Source organism: Colius striatus, chromosome 8 (assembly GCF_028858725.1).
Source record: "Colius striatus isolate bColStr4 chromosome 8, bColStr4.1.hap1, whole genome shotgun sequence".
Classification (NCBI taxonomy): Eukaryota; Metazoa; Chordata; class Aves; order Coliiformes; family Coliidae; genus Colius; species Colius striatus.
Window position 1 is genome coordinate 38944510 of NC_084766.1, and position 27895 is coordinate 38972404.

The 27895-nt window shown below is 40.7% G+C and overlaps 1 protein-coding gene across 3 annotated transcripts in view; it reads left to right on the forward strand.

Moving 5' to 3' along the window:
• The window catches only part of INPP5A (inositol polyphosphate-5-phosphatase A), a 206693-nt gene that overhangs the window by 38908 nt on the left and 139890 nt on the right, over positions 1-27895 (forward strand). For all 3 annotated transcript variants that reach the window (XM_062001516.1, XM_062001518.1, XM_062001517.1), the window contains exons 2-4: positions 11304-11345; positions 22430-22530; positions 23652-23739. In XM_062001516.1, coding sequence (XP_061857500.1) covers positions 11304-11345; positions 22430-22530; positions 23652-23739 — 231 coding nt within the window. The remainder of the gene's footprint in view (positions 1-11303; positions 11346-22429; positions 22531-23651; positions 23740-27895) is intronic.

Genomic DNA, 27895 nt, shown 5'->3' on the forward strand with positions numbered 1-27895 from the left:
TAAACCAACCTGCTAGCTACTGTGCTTGCGTTGCCCTTCACCCTGGCCAGTCCTGGATGAGGAGTATAGAGAGGTCAGGGGAAGCTCCTGAGCACACAGAGCACATCTTGGGTACCTCCAAGCAAGGAGGTGACATGGGTGGACATGGAGGGCTGCAGGGACCAGGCTGTGCCCAGAGCTGTCTGCCAGAGTGAGCTGGACATGGCAGCTGTGGTGGGCATGTACTTACTTGGTCAAGCAATGGGCAGCTGCTTCCCAGTTTAGCTTCTGTGGGGGCTGAAGTTCAGAAAGGAAGTGGGGGGGAAAAAAGCTGATTCCTTCTATAACAGCCATAAATTTCACTTCTCTCCCAAACAACAGGAGTGTTTGAATAATCAATATGGTTTTGTTATCAAAACCTTTTTTTTGGTTGGCCTTTACAGGTAGACATGATATGGGGTGTGTTTTCAGAGGCTTCTACCTGCCCCATTGTTGTACAGAAATGAACAGATGTCCTCCTAGGTGAATGCTAAACTGCTGCTCAGGGTGTGCTCATTTCAATTGGTTATTTATGTAAATTCCAAAATTACCATAAGTGCTGCCCTTCTGACACAGCAGTAACCTCACATGAATTAACAGGGCATTGCACAAATCTGAGGATATATTTTTTTGTTTTTATCTAATGTTTATTCTTGATTTTCTTTTTCCATGAAAGCTACGAAGACTGGGGGAACAGTAAAACCTTCAATTTCAAAACATATTATGTTTGAGTGTTTTTGTTTGTTTTTCCACTTGTAACATGAGGATGGAGCCCTGCTGTGTGGTTTAAACCAGAAACTGAAACCAGAAAAACTAACCGTGCGTCCAGTCTTTGTGCATGTAAGCCGGGAATACTGTTAACAAATCAAGGTGTCAGAGGCTCCTTTCTGTAATCGAGGCCCAAGCACAGCCTCTAAGATTTACATACTCACATAAAGAACTGTAGAAATAAAAACTGTAGGCATGTGAAATCCCTATTTCGATATTGCTGGATGCTTAGGTTTCCATAGGAGTATCAACGCCAGATTTAAATGCACATCTATTTTAAAAGCAACAGGAAAGTATTTGTTTATTTCATTTCAAAGTTTGCTTCTGCTTAAGCGTAAACTGACCAGATAAAAGACAAAGTGCTGTACATGTGTCTCTGACAATTTGTGTCGTTAAGATTGTCTGTCTGCAAGACATCTGAGGGTCTTTTATGGAAATTTAACAGAATACCAAGGATGTTATTTCCAATTACATGTATCAGTTCTGCTGCTTTGACTTCTTGGAAATTGCATCAATAATGTTAACAGAATTGAGCAAAACTGTTTTCCTTTTAACACTTTGTTTCTCTAAATCATTTCTTGTCAGTTGTCGAAAGGCTTTCAGAGTTCTCCTCATTTTACTGTATTTTTACCACAAACAATTGCTTGTTAAGTGAAATGGTAGCATGTAGCCCTCCTCCTGGAGGATCCTGAGGATGCAAGAAGGAGGAAGATTAGACTCCCCATTCTCTAGGTCAAATTGAAATTAATTTCTAAGAACCTTTCTTGGCACTTGTTTATGTCCTATTTCAGAAACCAACTTTCATGTGTTCTCCTCTGCTATCGATGTTAGATTACTACATATTTATTTATTAGTACAATGAACTGCATTTTGGCTTTGTCCGTGTTTCATTTGTCAATGAAATGTCAACTGTTCTTAGGACTGTGGTGTTTTGACGTGAAAGATGTGCTGTCTGTTTTAAAAGGGTGTGTTGGAGCCACCTCCCTGACAACTTGCATAGTGCTGGTGTGTTAGTCCTGGAGTTGAATCTGCAGTGATCCCGGGAAAGCCTTGGACTTTCATCCCTAGGAGAGCAGTACCCAACCAAAAGGCCTTTAGCTCATAAATGTGGATATTTTCTTGGGGAAAGTGGATTTATTACTTGGAGTAGTTGGTATGCACTGCTCTATACCAGGGCATATAGCTCATGAACTTTAGCTCTTGAGCTTTAGTTCACGGAAGTTCTTGTCTACAGAAGTGAATGTTTACATATTTTTTCCCCATGGAACACATTCTACCTTATTAATTTAAGACATTATTTTATATCAGCTCCCTACCGTGCAGTTACTTCCTGAGCTGTTTGGTTCAGCAAGCGTTACAAAGCCATAGGTGTAATTTGGTACATGTGTTCCATATGCACCAGAACAGCTAACCTGTGATGCTCTCTCCAGTGAATATTCAACTTAGGAGGAGTTTTTAAAGAACTAATTTAAAACAAAAAAAGAAACCTGACAAATACACAGACAGATCATGATGGTGATTGTGACTATTGCCAGAGCTCTACTTTATCTAGCCATGTACAAGAACAGATAATTTTATTCATGTTCTTTTTCAGCAGAGCCCTTGTTTTCCCCATGCCATTCCAAAATCAGGATACAAAGTAATTGAAACCTTGAGTGTATTAATATAGTTAATCCCTGCTATTTGCTAGCAATTAGAGTTTTTGTGATGTTGTAAATACTGGGTGTTGGATTAACTGTTGTTAATACTCTTTAATACATTGGTTATTCAAATATCCAGGAGCCTTTAATCTTTCCATAAGATGTCTGTAATAGCAGTTAAATTTGAAACACATTGGGAGTTTGGTAGGGCCAGGGTAGTTAAGATTCATGGCTTTTATTTATTCCATTCTTTGCAAGTTACTTGTAAATCATTATTCACTGGTAGTTACTGTACTATGCTTGCATCTGGCTGGAGTTCTCACACATGAGATGTGGACAAAGATCAGCCCTCCAGGCTTGTGGTCTCGTCCCTCTTCTGTTGAAGTGTGTGCCAGAGGGCAGCCCGTGCAGGGTCTGTGGCATGGCTGTGGAAGCTGTGCATGTGTATTTGCAGGAGATATGGCAGAGACGATTGCCTGTGTGCTACGTACTTTCAGAAAATATGTTGGGATAAGATGGTTTAACTTAAAGGTCTACCTGGATGTGTGTTAGACCTGTGTAAACTTGGTCTTGTTGCCATCAGATATACTGTATTTTCTGCATGATTCTAGAAGTCTGAAGGTCTTGTTCCATCTGAGTTTAATGTAATCCTGAAGAGAATTACATGTTATTTAACACTACAAGAAATAGTGATGGAAGAATATGTCTTCAATTAATTATAGCATGGGTATTTTATAATTGGGAGTTGAGCTTCAGTAGTGTTGAGAGAAGTCTCTTCTGGATTAATGAAGAAAGCAGTAGGTTTGGTACAGATACTAACACTTTGTCTGGAATATAGGTGTGTATATGTAAATGCACATACATGTATAAATGTGTATGTGTGTGCTTGTATACACACATAATGCGTCTTTCCTAGGTCTACAGTTTGAGGTTTTCATTCGTATACATACATGAATGGTGAGGCATTATGAAGGAAATGTTTGCTTTTCCTTTTTCTTTGTTTTTTTTTTGGTTTTGTAGTGGGTTTTTGTTTTTGTTTACAACCCCAGATTAGTGACTTGTCACTGTTGCTCATTGAAGATGTTATTTGATACAGTGGAGGGTAAAAACAATTACATCAATTATTAAAGCTGTGTGTCAGCTAATTAAAAGTCTCTGTCAGTCAAGGCATACATAAAAAAACGAAGGGCCAAAGCAGTGTTTCTGTTGGTGAGTGTGGCTGTACATTTTCCCTTCCACTCTTCTCAGCAACTGGAATGTGTTTCCCAGGTGTTTGGCAGGCATAGCCTTTAATTGACTGTGAAAGCCTGTAAGAAAAACTCAGCTGTGTAAATCCTGCAGCACTGTGCACAGAGGAAGTTTGGTGCTGACAATGAAAGCTTTAAGCACTTCTTCATGTGAAGTGTGTTTTCCAGACCTGACACTGCTAGTGCATGTAGGAAGGAGATGGGTGTCCTGTGCTCCTGTGGAGTGTCTGCTACGCTTGGAGTCCAGCCCTAAGCAGGCAGCTGCTGGGCAGCATTCATGGCCAGCAGCCAGCTGTGTCAAAGCCTTCCTGCCACCTATACCTCCCACAGGCAAGTGGTTGCCTTTTTGCGATGGAAAATGCTGCCCATGGTGTTGCTGTACTTTAATTCCACAAACCAGCTGCTTGGACAGAGGTGCGTGGTGTCACTGAAGGTATGCTAGTGAAAAACATACTGACATAACCTGCCATCAGTCCCTGGTTTTGCATCTTGTTCCCATCCTCTCTGCAAAGCTCTCAGACAAATGTTTCAGCTCAGGCCTGTTATGCAGTTCTGCTTTCAGCAGAGACAAGCATAAACATGTTGGAAAAGAGTTTCTGAACTGGAGTCCTGATGAGTAATAGCAAATACAAATCATGGGCTTTTCCCAATACTTTTTTTTACAAGCATGGGTGACACTGACGGATAGTTACGAGCTGAGCCAGGAACAGACCTTGCAGGACTGTTCTGATGTCATGATGACCTTCTGCTGGTGTTTGCTCTAAAGCTCTATTGCTGCAATATTCTTAGTGCAGTTTTCATCTTTGTGCTAGGAATTATAAATATTGTGTTAAAACATGTATTGTATGTGATTTGTAAACTTTTTCCTGAGATTTAAGTGTTCATAGGAACAATAGACTGCTTTTAGTCACTGCTTTTGAATCATCCTGTATTAAATGCAAGCATTGTTCATCCTGAATTAAGTGACCAATTTCAAGTTCATTTTTTTCCATCAGCAATGAGTTGGTTTGGGTTTGTGTTGTGTTTTATTTTTTTTCTTTGAATCATATTCTTGACTAGACTTTTTGTTCCCATGTGCTCGTGGAGTTTAGGAGAGGCTTCTGAATATCCACACTGAGAACCTGAAAGATTGGGTATTGCTTTGCTGAGTGGCCTGATGTCTTTATATCTAACTCCTTTGAAGAGATAAGCATTTGATCAGTGCTTCATCACCTTCAGTTCAGTTACATCATTCCCAGTTAAGATGTGAATGGAGTAGTTTATTTAGTCTTTAATGGGTTAGCCTTTGCAGTTACTGCTTTAGGCTGCATTTCCAATGTTTGATAGTGCTCCTGGGTTTCGAGTGCACCATTGCTGTCTGGGAAGGGGTGTCTCTTGCAGAGCAGGTACATGTTGTGTCCATTGTTTCAAGAGGTATATACAAGATTTCTCATGTGTACAGGGTAGTTTGTAGACAATTATTGAATTGTAGCTTAAATTAATTGGGAATACAAAGCCTTCAAACCTGGTAGTAGATGCCTAGTATTTTTCTTTCAGCTTGTGATGTTTCTTGACAGGAAGCCCAGGCTTTTGTTTTCCTGCTGTTTCTGCTGGAGATGTGGGCTAGCTCAGTTATTAAATATCAGCCCACCACTGCAGTGAGTCTGGTGCTGGCATTGCTCTGTCCTGTGGGGTGTCAGTTCAGGACAGCTTTCGTACCCTTAGTGGTACGTTAGTGGGACAGACTGTCTTGAATCCTGACACTCACCTGCATGAGGGGAGAGGACTTTGCAAAACTGCCTTAAACTTTCCAGTGAAAGACTTGTGTGTCCAAGGCCCCATTTTCTCCCCAACTGCGTTAATTGTTCTAGTTATTACTTCTCCAGTTATGTTTCTTGAACTTAGTGACTGTCACTCTCTGTGGAATATAACAGCAGCAGGATCATGCTTGCTTCTTTTTCTACCACTAAGATGCCAGATATACTGAAGTGATACTGCATTTGCATTTGGAAGTTGTTTGTGCAAGTTCATATAACTAAAAACACAGTGTCTAAGTAAAAGTTCAAATTTTGAAGAATCTGTACTTTTCCTTAGAAGTTTTTCTTATATCACAATGATTTTTTGTTATCCTGATTGGTTTGTCTACATTGACTTTGAAATGTGATAAACTAATAATGTGAGCATAACATACAGATCATCTTTTTGTCAATTGTGAATGTAAAGTTGGTAGAAAATGAGACAATAGTACCCATTTGATGTGGATTTTCTTTAGCATTGCTTGTATAGTCTGGTACTTAGAGCATAGCAATAGGAGTACTTAAACTCTATTTGAATCTAAGAGACTACTTTAATCAATACATCTTTGAATATAAACATCAAGAAGTTGCTAGTAAACTTGTGAAGATACTGTAGAAAATCTTAATCTAAAAATATCAGTCTAAAGAATTCTAGTGAAAGGGCTGTAGCAGTCTTGTTGATGGACCTGAAACAAGTTTTTGGGTAAGCCTGCCTGGCAACTCTAGTCAAATAGAAGTTGATTAGATTCTTCACTTCTACTTCAGTTAATGAAGTAGAAAACTAATATAGCAAAGTAGGGAAAGAGAGTCTCTCCTTTATTTTGCTGAACGGTGCATAGATTGAAGGGAAGATTTTAAAAAGACTCTGGGTAATGCCTGGGACTGCATCCTCACAAAGTGTGTCTTCAGTAGGGCCAGTGTGTTGCAGTGCAACCAAGAAATCTTTGCAACTTGGGGTTTCAGGTTTAGCCCATGTGGGCTTTTGGGACTCTTAAGTTGGGAGTTTAGGAGTTTTGGTTGGCTGTACCTTCTGTTCAAGTCAGTGTGCAAAATCCAACCAGCCAGTTCTCCTTTGTGTTCATTTTGGAGCTCGGTGAGTTTTTGTGAAATGAGTCAAGAATTTTTTAGCTTAAATGAACATATTCTTCACTAAAAATACACTTCACAAAATAGAATCTGCTTTCTATAATTCATCTACTTTCTTTCATCTCCCTCTGCATGAAATTTTCCAGGCTGTTAATTTGGTTTCATTTAGTTCTGTGGGTTTTTTTTTTCTTTTGAATTAAAGGCTTCTTACCCTGTCTAAATATATTTTTCTTTTTCCCTTTTTGAAAAGACTTTGTCTCTATCTGAATAGATTTTTTTTCAACAGGTTTAAAGTTTGCTTTTGGCTGTTGGGTGTAACATTGTAGGAAATGGAAACACTAGGGACAAGAGAGACTACTTGTATGTTCATTTTGAAAAGCTGGTTGTTTTCAGGATATTGCCAGCTCATGTGGTATCCATGTGTTCACAAGCTTACTACTTATAAGCCTGACCAATGGAGCAACCAGCGTAACACAAATAGACTTCAAATGGAAACTCGTCATGAAAAGAGACAGTTTTAGTGGGATTTGGATTTCCAGGAAAAGGTCAAAACTGCTTTTAATTGAAGAGAGCCAGCACCGCACGGTAGGCGTGTCGTGTTACTTCAGCATGGTTCCCATGTGTTCTGCAGTCTAGAAAGAAGTCATGCTCGGTTTGAGGGGTAGAGTTTCTGTTTGGCTCAGTTGAGACAAAATGTGCTGTTAGCTGGGATGGTAGGATGAAACCAGATCTGTGCTCCCCAAGGCTCTGGAATATGTGTCAAGCTCAAGTACAACAGCATAGCCTGCAGAATGGCAGCTTCCCAAGCTTTTGTACAGGTTTGAGGAGGCAGCCTCAGCTCGGGAACATCGCCTTTAAAGCAGACAAATCCTGCTAACAAAGCCCTGCTGAGCAGGCCTGGTGCTCTCCAAGCAGGGCAACGGGCACAGGGCAGAGCAGGCCAGAGCCCCGAGCCATGAGGGCAAAGGGAGAGAAAAGTACTTGGTGCTCAGGAGAGACTACTCTGAAGGGATGCTCAAACCATCTCCTTGCATATTTCTTTTGTCTTTCCTGGCATTACTCAAGCCTGTTGCCCTTCAGCAGATCGCCAAGGTCATGAGCTGAGGCTGCTGTGTGGGCAGGGGAGAAGGACGTGGAGAAAACACAGCTCATGCAGGACTGAGGTGGGGGAAGACAGAAACAAGGAGGCTGATAGAACAGGATTCAGATTAGTGGATAGGGAGAAATCAGTTCTTCGGCAAATGGATATGAAAGGATTTATCACTTAAGAGGACAAGGAAAAGATTAATTTCAGTTACATTAAAAAAAAAAAAAAGATAATTTAATGAAGGACAGCGTGGAGAGAAAGGATGGGAAGAAGGCCAAAGACTGTGGAAGATATGAAATGTGATGTGTCTATCTGTAGACAGAAAAATAAGAGGAAGATAAATTATATTTCCACTTGGTTGTTATCTCCAGTCCTTCAAAACTTAAAATGATTTCATTTATATGGAGGTGACATGGGAGGAGTTGAGGCAGAGGGCCAGATTACAGAATTTTGCCACCGAGTGGTTGAAAACAGAAAGGGAGGTGGTGTGCTGTAGGAGGGACAGTGTGAGGGCAGCACCATGCTCAGGAGCCTGCCAGGGCCCTTGTTGCAGCTGAGGGGAGCAGGAGCGGCTGAGCTTCTTCAAACCTTCCTGTGTTCTGTGGGAACTCAGAAGGAATTACTCTGCGGGCCAGACAGCCTCATTCTGCACTTGTTCACAGTATTTCATTAGGCCTTTGCCACCTGCTGTCACTTGTTTCGGGAAACCTCAGCTTTGAACAGTGATGACCAGTTGCAAATTCTAGCTATGAGTCCTCGTCTCTTGCTACAAGCAATGTCCCAGGGCATCAAAAGGGCTAGGAGTAGAGGGGGAAAAAAAATCAACTAACTTTTCACACCATCTCAGGAGTGGTGTCACTATTCCATCTTGTAACAGACATTTCCTTTTGGGTTGCTGTATTGGGGAGAGGGAGCTGGGAGTTGCAGAGGAGCTGACTAAGTTTTGTGTGTGAGAGTAGATTCTATAAGTTGCTCATCTGAGGGGCTACTGTCACTACTCAGGATGAGTTTTTCTATATTTTATCTGATTTCTCAATTTCAACTGGGATGTGAGCTGCCTGAGGTCCCTGGAGCTGTCTTATCAGCTTCCTTTTGATGGACTGGGTTGTTTTTGTGTTTAAGATTAGAGTGTTTTCATTTAGTCATGTAGCAAATTGGGGAACTTCTGCCACTTGCAATAACATTTAAAAAGAAAGCTAAGTTTGTGCTTTGTTTTCTCTCCTGAGATTCCTCAGGTATGAATAACTTGCTTTTAATATTCCTGATTGGTAGTAATTTTTTTTTTCCCTTAAAAAACCCCATAGCTGATACAAATGGATGTGAATAGTTGTACAGCGCATATTTACAGATTTGCCCCATGGTTTAACTGAAAGTCTCAAAACATGCTAAGTAAAAGATCTCATGGTTGTGTTTAACATAGAAAGACTATGTCTGAAACTAAGCAAGGCTCTTGGTGAAGTGTCCTGCATTCTGGAGTGTGTTGGCCTCAAATTAAGGTTAGCATTCTTTGGAATATTGTGTCACCCATCATTTAGCTCCTGTCTGTAAATACAGGCTGAAGTGAGGTTTGGTTTTCTGTAGTGGATTTACAAAAATGACTAACTTATGTTAATTTTGGATTATTCTTAAGAAGTCCTCAGGACATCTTGTGACTGGCATAAATAAAATACAGAGAAGTGAGAGGTTTGTGGGGTTTGTTTGTTTTTTAACATAAAATTGCCTATTAACTACTGAGTAAGGCCACACTTTCTGTTTTGAAAATAAATAGCACTGCTGAAGTCTGCTTGTGGCCTAACACAGGGTTGCTTATCTAGTTTTCATAACTACCACAAAATTTTAATTGGCAAATTCATAATACCCAAGATGTTGCATTCTTGATAGTTTCAATCTGGCCCTTCGGTCTAGATCATACATAGGTCACATGAAAAAAATGTTCCCAGTTCATATCTGTTTTGTAGAATGTTTAAAAAAAAAAGTCAATAAAGCCTGTGCTATCTTCATAACTTTGGGTTACAAGTCAGTTTCAAATCACAACAGCTACTGGTTTTGCTTGTTTTCTTGTTGCTGTTTTTATAAACACAACTGTTCCTACTTACTGTTACTCAGTGCGTTGTCGGATTTAGTTTAGAAGGAGTAGGAAAAGAGTTGTTAAATAAACAGTTAATGACATGGCATTTTTTGAGGGACTTTTTTATTGCCTGCCTGGCTGCCTTCAGGTTTTATCTGTTTGCAGCTTCCTTATTCTGGGTTTGAGTTAAGCTGTTTGAACCCAGGGAAGGGCATGGGTGGAAGATAATAAACACATAGAACAAAATATCCATTAATTTAAGGCATCCCTGAGCTTGGGCCAAGATTCATCCCAGTCGGCTTTGGGTACAGAACGAGGGGCAGCTGCTTTGGCACGTCCAAGCATTTGCTCACACGCAGCCCCGTGTGCCCACGTCAGCAGCTTCCGTGCACTGAGAGGAATAACTTCCGTAGGAAATACGGGGAAAGTTCATTGCTAGACTAAATAGTTGTTCCTAAGGAGTGAAAATGTCACCTTCCTGACCAGTCATGTCCGAATTCCAGAATTCAGAAAGGAGTGATCAACAAAAGGGAGGTAACAGACAGCAAAGGACAAACCCACATTTTTCCTAAAACTTTTGTAGACTTGCAGATTTTCTAGGCTTACAGGACTGGATGGCTCTTACAGACTTGTAGACTAAAAAAAGAGAAATTTACTGCTTGCTAATCTACTTTACCACTTACTTTACTTACAAGTCGTAGCCACGTATGGGTACATCTTCATGCAACAAGCAGTCAATATAAATTAGTAAGCTTAAAGTTGTATCCAGCTGTTTGAAAATTGCATACTTGATGGAAAAATAGGTCAGAAATGTCATGCCTGTATATGTGCCTCTGGGCAACTGGTATCATAACTGTAGGTTGTTGAGGCATCTCTCTGTTTTTCAGTTCAGTATGTTATGCTGCTTCCCACAGATACTGGGAGAGAAAAATCTGATTTGGGTTTTTAGTCCCCCCTATGATGCAAAAATTATCCCAAACTCTTGTTGTTAAAGCTTGACAAATGTTTCTTTTGTATATAGACATTTATTGTTTGAAAAATTGTTACCTTCCTCCATAATCATATCTGGGGATGGGTGATATTTCTGAGAACACAGAACTTTGTATTTTTACTGCTCCAGCTTCCATAATTTCTGTAGTGATCTTGAAATGCCTCCTCTGCTCCGTTCTTTACAGGAGCTGTTGTGTGCTTGAGCAGACCACAAAAGCACAGTCATCCCTCTGAGCCAGCTTGTTAGAAGTAAATCCGTATAACTTCAAACTTAGATTGCAAGAGCTGCATACCAGCAATTTGAGTAAAGTTTTTTGATATCCGGGCAATGAACGTGTACTTCTAAAAGCCTGTTGATTTAATTGCTTGATAGCACTCCGTGTATGACTGTTGTGAAGTCATATACAAAATGTATCTTCTTAGTGAAAATTTGAGGAGAGGGAACTGGGAAACGAAAAGGAAGGATCTATCCAGTAGCACTTGTGAAGGAACCATCCTCACGTTTTCACTTCTTTAAGTGGGAAAAAAACACCCCACTTGAATGCACTGAGGAAAGCAATAAGTATCAGGATATTATTATAAAGATACATTATTCTTATGTAATTTTTGTATTTTGTTTTTCAGCCGGAAAATTTACAGAAGAATTGGCTTCGGGAATTTTACCAGGTAAGGTAAAGCTATTTTCTCGTGGAGTTCTATGCACACTGGCTTATTAATGGCAAGATTCTTTTGCTTTGAGAAGATGGAGTCACCAAGTGTTTTGCAGTCAAAACCAATCCTTAATTTTGTATGTTCCCATCTGGATTTCTAAGTAATGATTATAAAAATCCAGCATAAAACCACAGTTTGTTCTCATTGACAGTTGTCTGCCTTAACTAAAAGATTTGCTGTTTTGTGTTACTTTGGTTTGGTATGAAATGGTCTTTTAAGTCTCCAGAGTAAGAAATATACTGGAGTAATTTAAAAACCCATCTGTGGGGAAGTCCAGTTGACATTTATATTGAAATATAGCAATTTCCAGTGTTGACTTGCAATAGGTCAGTACTGCTGTCTGTTCTTACTTGATTTTTTTTTGTTTAGACCATGTGAAACTATTGAAACTTGAACCAATATTATAAAACGTGTTGTAAACTTCGGCTGTGGAGTTTTTTTAACGCATAAAAGCTACTCATAGATTGTATTGTTGTAGTAGAGACTTGTTTAACTTTCTGAGTTCATACAGAAACATGCAAGTAAGCAACAGGGAATGGCACTGGTGGAACACAAAGGTGTCATCCCTGGGAAATGACGTTGAATGCCAATTCACTCTGACAGCTTGTATCTGTCTGCCAGAATTTATAAATTCTGAGATCCATAGAAACATAGAATGATCTGGGTTTGAAGGGACCTTTAAAGGCCATCTAGTCCGATCATCCTACAATAAACAGGGACATCTTCAACCAGACTAGATTGCTCGGAGCCCCGGCTGACTTGACTGTGAATGTTTCCAGGGATGAGGCATCTACCACCTTCTCTGGGCAATCTATGGCAGTCTTTCACCACTCTCATAGTAAAAAAAGTTCCATGTATGTAGTTTAAATCTACCCTCTTTTAGTTTAAAATGATTATCTCTTGTCCTGTCGCAACAGCCCCTAGTGAGAAGTCTCTCCCAATCCTTCTCCAAGTTCTCTTTAACTACTGAAAGGCCACAAGATTTGTATTAGATCTTATACACAAAAATGGTTAAAGCAGCAATATTCTGGTGTTCAAGTTTGAAAGCGAAATTACAGAAAAAAATGATTAGCAGTACTTTATCTCTTTCTTTTTTGTAACTGAAAACATTCTGTAATTACTTACACCTTCAGGTTACTGGTGCAGCCTGTGTCTTTATTGCAATGTTGTAAAATACTGCAGTTTGCTTTTCCTGACAAGTTTAATGGATTTGCAAAAATCTGAGATGCAGTAACCAGTCTTGTATTCTTCACTATCTGTCAATGTCACAAAACATTAATCTGTTTATTTTTCTTCTTCTACCTTGATTGATTATACCTGCATGATACCGTGCAGCTTTCTCAGCTAATTCTGATTTAAACCACGTTTTCAGGAAAGAGTCTTCTTATGAAGAAAATACAAATAAATAAATAGAATACTTTTTGTTTTGGTTTGGGCTTCTTAGGTTGCTGACTATTTCTCCACATGACATTATTTATGCATCTTTATCAAGGAGACGCCTTGTTTTCTGAAGGGGGTTAACATTATGGAAACAGTTACAAATAGTTTGGGGAAAATAAAAACAGGAGGAGAAAAGAATGAGCTACTAGTGTCTTTGAGCAGGAACCACTAATTGGACATGATCTGTCTCTGGTCCAGTGAGTATTAGGAATACAAAGTTCAAAATAGAAAGAAAACTGTCCACTAACACTCCTATATGGCCAGTTAAATCCAGGGTCCAGACTAGCAAAAGCATGTCTAAAGTAGACTTGAAACCACCCCCCTACTCTCCTTTTCTGTGCTTCTGCCCTCCACATGGGCACTGTGAAAAACCTGTATTTAAAAAGAAAGGAAAAAAGAAAAAGTTTACCAGTGTGCTTGTGGCTGGTAACAGCCAGGCAGCCCTCGGGGGGGTTTTGAGGAACAGTGCTGCTCAGTAGCCTTGAACCTTTCTTCCTCTCTTCATTGGATACAGCAGGATGGCTGTTCACTCCGAGTTCACAAACACAGTAGGAAGTAGAATAAAACTTGATTAAAAGCTCCTTAAGGAGAGCCTAATGCACTTGTACCACAAGTAGCACGGTACTGTCCTGATATTAGGCTATGCAGCAACCTAGCAAACGTACAACTTCTTTTAAATTCTTCAGGCTTCACTGAAAACAAATTGAAGTTGATCAGAGGTACTGGAAAATGACTCTTAATGCTTCTTTGTACATTTGAAACCCAGATAAACCGCGAACCACAATTTTTTTTCCATTCTTCTGAGGAATTCACTTTGCATATGTAGTTGTGTCAATACAGTTTGCCTAACTTCTGAGGATAAGGTACTTTTGTAAGCGATCAAAACAATCTCCACAAGACAGGCAGTGCAATTGCCTCTTAAGTTTAAAAGGTTTCTAGAAATTAAACCCATAATGGAAATGTATTTTTGGATTGATGTCAATGTAAAGGATCATTTCTGGGGCTTGTTTTTAAGTTCCAGTGAATTAAAATAAAGGATTTTAATTACAGTGATGGATAAATACAAGTTACTTGTATATTATCATTGATTTATCTGCTGTATGAATTTCTGAGAATGTGGTAGCATATGGTAGGACTAAAATAACTTTCAAATGTCACATACTAAAACTTTTAAACTACTGCCATTGCTCTACAAATATCCTGCATTATTAACATGAAAAAAGTAGAAGATCTAATGCTGTTAAACAGTTTGCCCAAGCAATGCAAACAGGGAAAAAATATTTTAAATAAACTCTCAGGGATGTTTTTAATGACAGCTTGCAATGTAGCAGCCCATAAAGCAGCATGTTGCTTGATCACACAGTGGATATAGCTAAGTGATGTTGGTTTCTCTCATCTGTTTTCCTTGGGTTCATTGTCCTCCAGTCTTGTAAAAGTGGAGCCTGCATTTTGGGTAACATCTGACTTAGGTAGTTTAAAATTGATTTGACTATCCCACACTGGGTAATTTTCTACCAGTTTATCATCACTTTCTGCTTTTCTCCCAGAAGAGTAAAACAAAATGAAGGAAGAGTCAACTGAACTCGGTTTGGATATTTATAGGTATTGACGTTTGGCTTGCTCCCCAGAGGAGGAAGAGGAGGAGGTGGTTGTGGAGGCTTTCCCATGCCTGTCATGTAGCAGTGGAACAGACAGTGCCCTTGACATGCTGCTGGCAACAGGCTTCTAGGAGAGAAGAGAGGCTAGGATTTTAGAAATTTGTTTCCCATTGCTTAATTTACAATGAAGCTTTTCTTCCTCCCTGCTTTTTCCATTTGATAGGGTGGGCGAGTACTTGGCATTTATTTTGGGGCTTCATAACACGTTTCTTTATGGTATAAGCTGTGGGTGTTGTTTTCTCATTACATGTAAATAAACAAGAAGGCATAAAGCCAGTCAGCTTTTGCAAAAAAAAAAAAAAAAAGTAGTAGGAGAAGTCAGCATCTCTGATAATGCTCTAGTAGTGAGGTGCTTCAGGAACAAGAAGAGGCTTCTGGAAAATCCATCCATCTTTCTATGAGTCTTAACTGATCAAAGTACCGTAATCTAATTAAAACATGCTATCATCAAAACTATTTAGCAAATGACTGAGCAATGCTGTGTTCCATCTCTTGTAGATTACAGCGTTAAAGTTAGCATATTTTAAATTGCCTATAAAGCCGAAGGAAAAAAAGAAGTCATCTGTCCTCCCATGTTCCTCCTTTTCTCCTCAGCTCCCTCAGCCTCCTGAAGGAAGTGCAGAGGAATACATGTGCTTGTGTGATGTCAACTTAAAAGAGAGGTTGAACCTCCCTGAACCTCCTGCTGTGCTTGGTCTAGGCTAAGGTGGTGGTTCTTGGAAGGTGTAGATTTTTTCTCAGCATCTATTGTGAAGTAGTGATACTCTCCAGAAGGAGCAGAGAGTATCTGAATTTGTGATTTGTGTGCTCTGGCTTTGGAATTCCTCAAATTTGGCTTTTCAGCTTTCCTCTGTGAATCCAGAAAACTACCTGTCCTATAGGAAAGAGAAGAATTTTGTTTAATTCATCTCTAAAGGCTAAGCTTCAGAAACTTGCTATCTTGAAGTGTGGCAATTTGAGAATTGGCCCAGTGGCTTTTTTTCTTTCGTTAATGATAATCAAATTTGCATCTTACCGCTTCTTGACTTCTCGCTGAACTAATTTTTTAATTTGTGAACAAAAGGCAGCCAGGAGTACTTCTCCTTGATCTGCAGCAGTTTTAAAGTCAGCTCTCTCCAGAGAGCTCCTGATCCAGGTGGATTCTGTCCCATGACTGTACCCAGCCCTCCTTGGTGTAGCTGCAACTGTACCAGCCCTGGTCCTGCTGTCCTCATCTGAAGCTGCCCACCCCAGTGCAGGATCTGGGCACCTCTACAGGATCTTCTGCACTTCAGTTTCAGCACAGAGTTTGTTGCTGTGATCGTTGCTCCAATAAGGAGAAGATAGGTATCCGTGTGTGATCTGCAGACAGATTGATTGTAGTATTAAAACATTACTAAAGCCTTTTGATGAGTGTATTTAAGCTCCATTTATTCAAAATTTGATTCTCTTTCACCTGTACTCTGTTTTCCAGTAACAATTAATTCTGTTGAAAACATCTTTACTTGAAAAGGCACCAAGTTGTATGTCACTGAACTCTTAGGTGGTGCTGACTTCAAACCTAAAAAACTACTTTGCCTTAAATGTAGTCAAAAGAAAAAATTATATCAAACAATTTTTAGTGTATATAGATGGAATAGATGTTAAAGTAGTAAACATGTTTACCTGAGAGACTTTTAATGTATTTGGTGTCTGATTTGCAAGTCAGGCTACCAGCACATATGTCAGTGAAACAAATTCCCTTAAAATCATTAACCACCTTACCTATATAATTACTAAACAATTCAGTCTTTCTTCCAGCTTATTTATCTTTTTTAGTAGTATTCATAAAGTTTTTAAGTCTTTTTCATTAAACAACTTGATCATAACCATCAAGAATTTTGATAACTTCTTAGGTAGCATAGTCAGTTCCTTCAAATGCTGTGGATTTGCAGGCTGCATTTAGTTTTGGTTTAGACCCTAGTAGTAAGACAGTCACACTTTGCAGATATTGTTCAACTGAATGCTTTTGATAGCCTCTGTGACTGGTGGGTCAGAGTAGGCTCCAAACCACCAACATTTTTTGGGATGTGAGAGAATTATGTCTAAGTGGTTTTACAAGAGACTACTTTTTTGTTATTGAAAAAAAAAGGCAGAACAGAAGCTGTGGTGGTAAGATAAATGACACTGAAGACAGGGAACACTGTAATGAGACAAAATATCAACGAGAAGGTATCTGTCCTAGTACGTTTAGGGAAGGAGAATGAACAACAGGTACTTGTTCTGCTAAAAATCACCTAAATATCATGCAGCAGTAATTAAGAAGACAGTTTACCTGACAGGAGTGTCTTAGATCATCTACTCCAACCCTCCTGCAGAAGCAGGGTCACCTAGATCAGGTAGCATAGGAACATGTCCAGACGGGTCTTGAAGACCTCCAAGGAAGGAGACTCCACAACCCCTCTGGGCAGCCTGGGCCACTGCTCCGTCACCCTCACCGTGAAATAGTTTTTTCTTATGTTTAAATGGAACTTTTTGTGTTCCAGCTGTCTTCTTTTGTTCATGCTGTGAACAGTGTCCCTGTCCAAGGTGTCAGATGTTCACTTGTAGCTCTCAGGTGGCAACAGCTGTGACCTTGACTTGCTTTGATGATGTGTGTCCAGAGTGAGAAGGCAAAAGGGTGTCAGAGTGTTCTGGAACAGCTTAGCCCATTATGGGCTTTGGTTGGTTTCTTGAGCTGTATAATATGTAAGCATAAAGGTGAGTGGGTTCATTACTGGTGGTGTACAGTGGCTCTGAAGGTTGTCCTGAGGCAACTGTGCCAGCCCAGCTATGCCCAGGCGGTGCTACTCAATTGGTATGAGCAGCAAAATCAATCTGTGGCTAGGGAGCATGGATACCTGTCCCTGTTGTCAGCCTGGGCACCGTGGGAGCTGGGCAGTTGGGTAACTGTGCTGCCTTGTGCTTTTCACGCCTGTGCCTCATTATCCACACAGCACTGCGTGACTTCCACCAGCACAATCCGTGGCGTTGTTGGAAGTGGAAGCACACGTTATAGAGGAAGGATATTGCAGAATCTTGGAATTTCCAGAGTTTGCTCTAATTTCTAATGTTCAAAGCAGAAAATAGTATTTGCAATTGAAAACAATCTACTGCAATCAAGGCTTGTAAGCAGGATACGTCACACCTGATAATCAGAAATCACAGGGAATCAGGAAAAGAACCTATAGCGAGGCAGAATTCAGTGAAGTCCTAAAGCTCTAATTATTATACCCCATCTCTTAACTAAGAATAGTTACTGGTAACTTGGGTCTTAAAGATCCAAAGGCACGAGAAGGACTCCAATCCTCTTTTCAGTAAAAATTCTCTTGCCACAAAAACATACCTTGGAAACGAGGGAAAACAGCTGTTGGGAGGAGAATGAAAACAGACTGTGAGAAGGGTGATTTGGAGTGTTCTCAGTGTAATGGGGAAGAGTTTGGCAATAGACAAGAAATGAGATGATTTGATAAACTAGATGTTATACATGTGATACAGTGTTCACAGAATATGCAAATCAGGTTGTTGTCCCACATGCCCAGTACCCTGACTCACAGTCTTAATGTCAGCTCACAGCAAAAACAATACAGGAGAGCAAGTTTCCAGAGCATCCAAGAAGCTTGCTGCAAGGGAGGGAAACAGGGACACACATAAAGGACTTTCACTGATTTATTTACTTCAGGATTTGTTGTTTGGTTGGTTGGTTGCTTTTTTTCTTTGGTCCTAGTATTTGGGGTGGAAAGAGTTTAGGAGCTGGAGCTATTGAAAAATCTTTCCTAATTTTAGCAGTGATCTTTTTGTGTAGCATTTATGGCAGACAATCACTTTAGATGAAAATGTTGAGGTAGAGGGTTTTTCTTTCCCCCAGTGCAATTTTCCATGTTTCTTAATGTGCTTGAGGGTTTTTACAGCTCTTATTTGTAGTAATACAGAAGTTAAAAGTTTGCCTAAAAGCTGAAAGTCATCTTGGTATTGCTGCATGAAAACTTTCTGCATTACTCTCTTTAAAGAAAGAAGGAACAAAGAAAAAAAACCCAAAATAACCAAAACAACCAAAACATGGAGCATCTTGCTCAATTAGCCATATCCCCAAACCCAACTTGTAACTGTGACTTCCATTACATTGGTTTTGTATATCCAGAAATTCAGAATAATGCTCAATTTTGTAAAAACGTTGTGCTGCTGCAGATGCAAATTCAGTGTTTATGTGGTCCTGTGTATGATCTTTTAACCTCTAGCAACTGTGAGTTTTCAACTCTGGAGTATTCATTACTCATTATTATGGACTGTTTGTTCTCTCTTAACAGTATAAAACTAGTAAAAGGTAATGAAGCAGAGGCAATTTATTCTTAGTTAGAGGGCATTTATTATATGAGAGGATGTAACTAGTATTCAAATATGATTTTGTGGTTTGACCTGCAAGGAATGCCATGAAGGCTGCTCATTGCTATTAAGCCAGTGCAGTTTCCTCATTTAAAAAATTAAAAAAGTGTGTGTACATATATATATATAAATACCTGCTGTGATTTCAAGTTCTCAAGGATTTGAATGCAAGCAAAAAAATGTGTCCTGCCTCTTAGGTCAGAGCCTGGAAATGTTTTCTGTTGCTGCTGCTGTAACACAGTGATGTTATTCCCCAGTGTTTTCTCAAGGCAGGACTCCGCATTCAAGGCCCCCTGTTACTTTTTGTTCATAAGTGTAAGATAGCTTATGCCTAGATATTATTTGAAACCAGTTATTATATTTTTGTATTATTGTTTTATTAGCTGTGTAAGAAAAAAATCTTAATGAAGCCAACTGTTGCAGCAGTTAAACACAAGGTGCCAGCATGTTTTTGCTGAGTTTGCAGTAAGCAGTTACTGGATGCGTTGCTTTGAAATTGTAAGTGTTGGATATGTTTGCTTTACCAGATTAAATAGTTACAACTGTTTTCTAAATATGGTAATTTTATAAAGTTATCCAAGTAGATGAGATCAGATCTTGCAAGCCAAAACCAATTTGAAGCAACAAAGCGTTGGAGTTGGGGTTGCTTGTTGTTTAGGGACCACAAATGAGCTCCGTTACGAACCTGAGCTTCAGGAGCTGTATTTGGTTCATATTTATCTCCAAGACAGAGAAGAAAATGAACCAACCAGTTAAACATCATAAAGATGCTTTATTCTGAGTTTGTTGCTAATAAGACTCTGTAATTGCAGACTGCTGCCAGGTGGCCACTTAAAGCAGTGCCTTAGGAAGACAGGAGTACCTGTGTGGGGACGCTTGTTTCCCTTCTGCTATATTGTCCCCATGCTGTGGCTTGGTGGGCAGAGCGTCCCCTGTGCTGTGTGAAGGACAGCATGAACCACAGTCCATGCTGCATGTCCCCATCAGTTGGGACACTTAGGGAACCTGCTCGGGTACCTGTCCCACCACCTGCAGCTTGTTGGAGTTTAACACCTTTGAACATAGCGAAGTTCACCTTGGACTTTGGTTTCCATAGCTTAGTTGACTCTTCAGTTTCTGTTTAACAGCTCTTGCTGAAAATTAGACAGTAAATTGAGACCTCTCTCCTGAGTGTTGGTAGGTGAAGTCAAAACCCACTTTTTCCTGTTCAAAACCACTTCAGATACATGTCCTGTTCAGTGCCATGTTTGGTGTTGGAGCAGCATAGCTTTCTCTTAATTGTTTGTAAATCTTTAAAAACAACTAGTGTTAATGGGAGCTTTCATAGTTACATCAAGTATATGTTGAAGAAAAAGAATGTGCGTGTCCCAGTTGGGTATAATTTCTTGGGTTCCAGGATGTTTGGATTTAAAACATCTGTTCTGTAGTCTAACTTTTCAGTCGAACTTTCCCTCGGGTCCTGCTCTGACTTGTTCTCAGTCCTTTGTAGAGACTTTGGTGTCAACTGACGATGGCCTGTTTTTAAAGCAGAGTTGCCATGTATCATAGTTAGCATTGAACTGCACAGATACAAACACACATGTGAGAAGGAGTATTTAATTTTCCTTTATATAGTAACACTTGCCAGTAGCTTACCTCAAAACTCCTCACTGAGCAGGTTAGTGTCAAGATTTGTTTCAGCGATGAGGAAGCTGAGGCAGTTACTTGTCTGAAATCACTTGGAAAACAGTGGATCTTACCTCCTTTTTGCCAGCCTAACCTAGCTTCAATTGGAAGTGCTGTAATTCATGGGTTTTCCCATGTGATCTGTCAATAGCAGTGTGCTGTATTCCATCGACTGTGGCATTGATGAGCTGCTGCCAGGCTCACCCGTGCCCCAGCTGCCCCTGGGCTTGCTGGTTGTGGGGCTGCCCAGCCATGGGGCCTTGCTGCTGGCTCTCCAGGGGCAGAGGCTGGTGTGGGACATTGGCTCCAGACTCTGATGCAGTGATGTCCCAGGACACTCCTGAGGAGCCATGTGCCACTAGCCATGGTAAGGTCTTGCTGTGGCACATGTCCTGGGGCCCCGCCTGGGTCCTGCTGCCAGTCCCTTTGCTGTACCCGCCTCACAGAGCTGCAGCTATGCTACTGTCATGAGACAGTGGCAGTTCAAAGCAGGGACAGATAATAATTTGTCTTTTGTTTAGCAGAAAGCTGCTGCATTTCATATTTTGCTAATCTTTAATTCATTGCCTTTGTGCTTGATTTTTAACAAGGTTATCTGGGTGGTCAGGAATGAGGAATTTTGCACTGTTGTCAGATCAAATGGCAATTTCCCTCTGGTTTAAAAGAAAGAAACATTTTTAAAAGACCTTTTTACAGTGATATTAGTCACTGTTGATTTTAAAAGCATGACTGAAAAGATTTATTTTGTCTGTCCTTTCCCAGAGTTACAGATTACTAACAGCAAGAAACAAGAGCTATTCCTATTATTTTTTCAGTTATTTTTCACAGGGGATGAAAGGGAGGAGTGGATTTATCTTTCTGCTCACAACACCTCTTGGAAACCAGGTCATTTTCCCCCCCAAATGACCACGCAAGTGACGTGGTCTTTGTGCTGTCTGGGACTGCCAAGTGCCATTAAGTAAAAAATAACAGTGAATGTTATTTCAGACTTTTAACATGTTATTTACCCTGTGTACATGACTGTTTCTGACTGTTGGCCTTAAAAAAAAGAAAGGTTCTGTAGCCTGTGTCTGTTAATTCCCAAGATAGTAAGATGTGAAATGTAAGTTATAGAGACTCAGTATCAATGCAGACAATTTTAGATATGTTGTTCGCAATGCTAAATACAGTAAATACAAAAAATTTATTGGGGCAAAATAACATTGAACATGTGTTTAAAGCAGCAGTAAATTTACAAATACTATATATGACACATGCATGACAAAAAACCCCATATATTCTAGGTTGTTCAGTGTGATACTTGAATCCTAGCACTATTTAGTATTTAAGATACTTGCATTATACCAGACAAACACTTGAACTAGCATGATGGATTTACAGACCTCCTGTCTTAGATAAATGTGTATAGATAGATACCTATGTCTGTGTCTGTGTGTGTGTGTATGTGTTACGTAAATATGTTTGTAAATAAGTTGCCCCATAGCAGAAAATATCAAATGTAACAGCTAATCAGCATTCTGTCATGAGCTAATTCAAGATACTTTGAAAAAGTAGAAAGAAAGCACTGAAGTTAATTCAGGTGTTTGAACTGTTCCAACTTCCAGACAAGGAGATGTGATCATCTTAATGGTGCTAGGTCCTCTTTGAGGTGCTAGGAGTGAATTCGGAGTTTAAAAAACAATAGCTAAAAATATTTGAGACAATTGTGTATTGCGAGTCTTTCATGTGCATAACAAATGATGCTCTCTATATTGCTTATTACTGTTCTGCCAGTTATTTCTCAGATAACAGCTGATCATTCTTCTTCCAGAAAGAACACACCTGGATTTGTTATGAGTTGTATGTTAATGGTTGTGGATGCAACTTTGTTAATGTGTGTTTATCTGTTCATTGCAGGTTGTACATGCACACAAGCCCCACTTCATGGCTTTACACTGTCAAGAATTTGGAGGAAAAAACTATGAAGCTTCCATGTCTCACGTGGACAAGTTTGTGAAGTAAGTGTTGTGGGTACACCAAAGCTGCTTTGTCACCCCTTTCCTCAGCTGGGCAGGGGAGAGAAAATAAAACAGGGATATCACTCAGCAACTAGTGTCATGGGGAAAACAGACTCAACTTGGGGAAATTAGTCTAAATTATTACTGATCACATCGGCATAGGGTAATAATAAATAAACCAAATCTTAAAACACCTTTCCCCAAGTTCTCCTTTCTTCCCAGACTTAGGTGTTTACTCAGATTTTCTCTACTTCTTCCGCATCAGCCGCACAGGGCAACAAGGAATGGGGGTTGTGGTCAGTTTGTCACAGATTCTCTCTTTTGTTCCTTCCTCCTCAGTGTAGGGGGTGGACATGAGTCCACATTCTTCTCCTGCTCCAGTGTGGAGCCCTTTCCCTGGGGGACAGTCCTCTACAGACCTCTCTGACCTGAGTCCCTTACATGGGCTGCAGGTGGATCTCTGCTCCACTGCAGACCTCCGTGGGCTCCGGCCTCTGAACTGGGACGGTGTAAGGCGATGCTTCTCAGCCGCGGCGGCAGGAGGCACAGCCCTGTGCTTCACGAGAGGCGTGATGTTTTTAACTGGTGCTGCTGAGCAGCTGCTCCGTGCCGGGCAGCGGGTGCCGCGGCTGCAGCACCCGCGGGGCAGAACTGAGCTCCGCACGGCGCCGGACGGGTCCCCGGGGCGCTCCGCACGCCGCCCCGCCCCTGGGCGCCGGACGGGTCCCCGGGGCGCTCCGCACGCCGCCCCGCCCCTGGGCGCCGGACGGGTCCCCGGGGCGCTCCGCGGGGCGCTCGCCGCAGGCTGGCGGGAGGGTCCCTGCGGGCGCGCTCGGCCCCGCCCCGCGGCGCAACGGGCGGCAGCGCCCCCTGCTGTGTCCAAACGGCGTGTAGGAATTTTGTGATCTGTGTTGAAAGCGTGGCTGATGTGATCAGCTCCGAAGCTCGTGAGCAAGTAGCTAAACCACAGGAAACCTTCATCCCTGAAATGCACACCAAAATCAGGTGAAGGCCTGTGGTTCCTTTGTGTGATTCTAGGGACGTGGGAATACAGAGGACGATGTAGGAGCTGTATCTTTACACCTCCCTTTATATTCTAAACCTCTTCTTTTTTCTCTTAGAGAATTGTTATCAAGTGATGCAATGAAAGACTACAACAGAGCTCGAGTTTACCTGGATGAGAACTACAAATCACAGGAACATTTTACGGTAAACTTTCCCGTTTCACAAGTTTAGTTCAACAGATGTTGTCTCTCTTGTGTTAAACTGCTTGGGATTTTTCAGTTGCTGTTTCCATCACGATATGGATTACATCTTTACTGAGTGTGTTGACTTTATAGGATGCGTAAATGCTAGTTTCACAGAAGTGCAGTCACTTAAAAATCAGTAGAATAGAAAGTCTTATGTTTAAAATGATCATCTAAGAGGTTTTATTCCCTCTAACACCTAACCTTTGTGGGTCAGAACTGCATCTCATTCAAGAAAACACACTACAGTCTGCCAGTGTGACATGGTGGCAGCTCTGGAGTGTCACTCGCTGGTGACAGGGCATGACAAGTGCTCAAAACTTGATGCAAATCTCTGGGTCTGACTTGCAGCTCGCTTATCTGTGGGACTGTGAGAAGAGCTGGAGCACAAGTTTCTGCTGGCATAGGAGTGTTGTTTAAATAAATGTAGAGGTACATGTGCTGAGTTGCCGTTTGTGCAGAGCAGAAGTGTTTTTACGGTCTGTGCCGGGACTGTGCACTGTCAATGTCGGGCTGCTGTATATTGTATGATAAAGGACGGTTCTACAGAACCTCATCTGCTTTCAGCACAGGGTCATACCAGGTAATCTCTAGAGGTCCCTTCTGATCTAAATTTTTCTATGATTAGAGGAAAAAGGGACAATCATCTGTGATCCTAATTTGGAAACATAATATAGAAGACTAATTCAACCTATAACAAAATATCTTTAATGATGGTTACAGAATTTTATTGTTATTGAGGTTATTTTATTTAACGTATCTGAGGTATTTTTTTTTTTTATGCTAATGGATAAAAAGACTCCTAAAGAAGCTCACCACATTCATAAGCAGAGAGCCTGTGCTGTTTGTGTTGCTGTGAAGAATTTACTTTTGCAAAGTTCTTAGTTCAGGAAATAACATGGTTTCTTGTTTCACATATCAGCATTATTTTCTAGGCACTATGTTTTGTTGCAGTATTCCCCACCCACCTTTGTAATTCTCCTTTTCCTGTCATAAATATTATTTTGCGTATCTCTTTCATCCTTTATTTATTAAAGCTAGGTCATCCTGGAAGAAGAAATTCCATCAACATAGTCAATAAAGAGAGTAGGGGGAAGACTTGTGGTACCAGTATTGTGTTTTCCAGTATTATAGTCTGTTAAACACATGTTTTTACTATTTAATTAAGTTTCTCTCTGTTGAGTTAGTGACTGTGAAGATGCAGAACAGGTTTGTAAAGGTGTTTGCTGTAGCTCCAGATGACAGGCTGTTTGTAAAGAACACTACAGTACCAGTAAAGTGTGGCCAGGACATGGCTCTGTCAGTCTCAAATGGAGTAATGGGGAGGAGGGCATTTTCCATAGGAGCCCTGGGATCTTTTCAGATGTAGGCTCATCTGTGTTAGTAACTTGGCAGCACACGTAAAACGGCTGCTGAAGGAATCAACAAATGACAGTTACTGGGAAAATAAGGATGGACATAGTTCCATTGTGCATTGGTGAGGTGTCCCCAGGAGAGAGGGGAACGCCTGTCTGGGAAGGAGCAGCCCTGGAAAGGATTTAGAGGTTGTCTTGGGGAAACTTGAAACAAGCTCCTGTTGTAGGGCTGTAGCTCAAGAAGGAAAGTGATCCTGGCAGGTGCAGGTGGTGGATAAGGAGTGTAAAGAAGGTAGTGATTTTGTCTCTGTATAGAGACATCGTGAGGGCAGCATGGGTGTGTTCCAGCATCCGGTTCTTGCATCAGAACATTTTAAAATATAATGAAAAGATGGAGGTGACTCATGAAGTCATGTTTCTAGGGGTTTTTTTTCTGTCACATTCTTTCTACCTTGTAAGAACCTTTAGAGCTGAACCAGTTCAGCCTGGAAAATGGGAAAGAAACAAAAAGTAAGCCATGATGTAATTAAGTTTCATATTACTATCATCAGGAGAAAATGCTATGTGTTAGAGGACTGTTTTGTACCCTGCCTTGTTAGACCTCTAGTAGTAGTGGCTTGGAACCAAAGCCAGAAAACCTAGAAAGGACAGAGAATGCACCTTCATGTTGAGCTTCTATAACCTTTTGACTTCTTATAGTCTCCTTTTCATAGAATCAGAGTGGTAGGGGTTGGAAGGGACCTTTAGAGATCATCTAGTCCAACCCCCCTGCAGAAGCAGGTTCACCTAGATCAGGTCACATATTTCAGCACTTAATGCTGATAGTCCTCATACGTAGTTCCTGACTACTGTCATGGATCTTACACAGGTGATTTGAACTGTTAGTTCTTCAGCTCCTCTGCTCAGTCTTTGTGTGCATACAACTTATGCATCAGATGACTATCTGAACGGGACTTTCACCACTGTGGTGTGTCCATTTAGGGTAAAGTTTTGGTCTTATCTCCAGTGTGGTTTGGCTCGCACAATGTTATGCGTCTCCCTGTTTCCTCATTAGTTCTGTTTGATTGCAGATTTTTTTAACTTCTGTGGGCTTTTTTCCATCCCTTCTAAGGCACAGAATTGGCAGCAGATGGTAGCCTTGTAGTTACTACATTATTATCGCTCCATCTTTGAAATATAAACGTTTGTCACATATATTGTTGTATAATGCTGGTTTCTTTAGAAACAGAGAAGCCCAAGTAGTTGCAATTTGTTTAACCATTACCCCTGTTGCTCTCAGATCCTGTTTTCTAACAGTTTTGGCATAATTTCTTCTGTGAGGCTTTCGTTGGCTTGGCTTCTCTCCTGCAAAGCTAAATCAGATTTTATGTCCACAGTTACTCAGCTTGGCTGCATTAGGACTGACTGTGAGATCTGAGAAAACATCTTCAGTAGCCCATCCTGTCAGCATGTAGCCTCCCTTTTCCAGCTCAAGGCAACCCAGGGTGCATGTTTAACATGAGTTTGAGAGGGGGGGGGAAAACCCAAACCCAACAGTGTAATAATGAGGTGTCTTCTGTGGAGTGATATGTTTTCAAAAACTCCTAACAATTCACTATGTATTAAGGATCTAAATAGTTCATTTTGTATCAGCCCAGGCACAAAGTTTAGTACTAAGCATTTGTCATTTATGGTCTTATATGCCAAATCTGGTATAGAACAGACTGAGTTTAGGTTTGGTATTTGTGGGGAGAGAGGGGAAGATGTCATGACCAGGGAGAAAACCATGATTCAGTTGGTTGGTTTTGTTCTGTGGTAGGCGATAGGATTAAACTGTGTAGGAATTTGTTCCATTCAAAACTTACGAGACAAACAGAATAAAACCCCAGCCTCTAGGATAACCAGTGAGTGTACGGCCTGGGGGAATGGGTTGGATACCACTGGCCATCTGACAGCTCGTGGCAGGTCTCTGGTCCTGGGGGTGTCAGCTCCTAGCTTCTAAGGGGAGTCAGATTTTGGCAGGAGCTCTTGATCTAAGGCTTCCATTAAGGCCAAGCATTACAGGCAGCAGAGGTTTCACCAGGAGCGTGGAGCAGTACGCACATGGATGAAGCAATTTGTGTTGTGCCTCAGAGACATGCAGTTTTATGAAGTTTAAAAATGATCTGAAGATTAATCCCTTGGCAGAAGCTGCTACATTAGAGTTAATGCTTGTCAGCCCTGGGAAGATGACAGTGTTGGAGTTAAGAGCTCCCAACAGTTATGAATGAGGTTTGTGGGTGACAACCTTTGCAAAGCCTAACGATGGCTTCCCAGAAGTTTCAGATTAACTAAACAGGCAGCTCTGATGGTGCTCCAATTATGACTGGAAATACTGATAGCAAACTAGCATGGGCACACTGACTCATGTGCTACCCAGAACTTTTAAGATACTCAAATAACTTGACAATGCTTTTTAAAATTCAGCGTTCTGTAAATCTGTGTTTAAAACCATGTTCAGGCCTCTGCCAATTTTACTGTACTTGGTATATTTCATGTAAGGGGTAAATTACAAATCTTGATCTTCTTCTGTTCAAATAGTTACTCAAAAATAGTTTGATCAACTTTTAACCTGATGATGCTATGATGCTAACCTGAGAGACACCCTAAGTTAACTGTGAACAAGGTGCTTTTACTATGTAGTAAGAATATTTGTAGTGAAGCTGAATAGCAGACAGAAATATCTTAAACCCATAAATATCTTATATGAAAACAAGTCACTATAATCAGCGACATTTTTGGTTG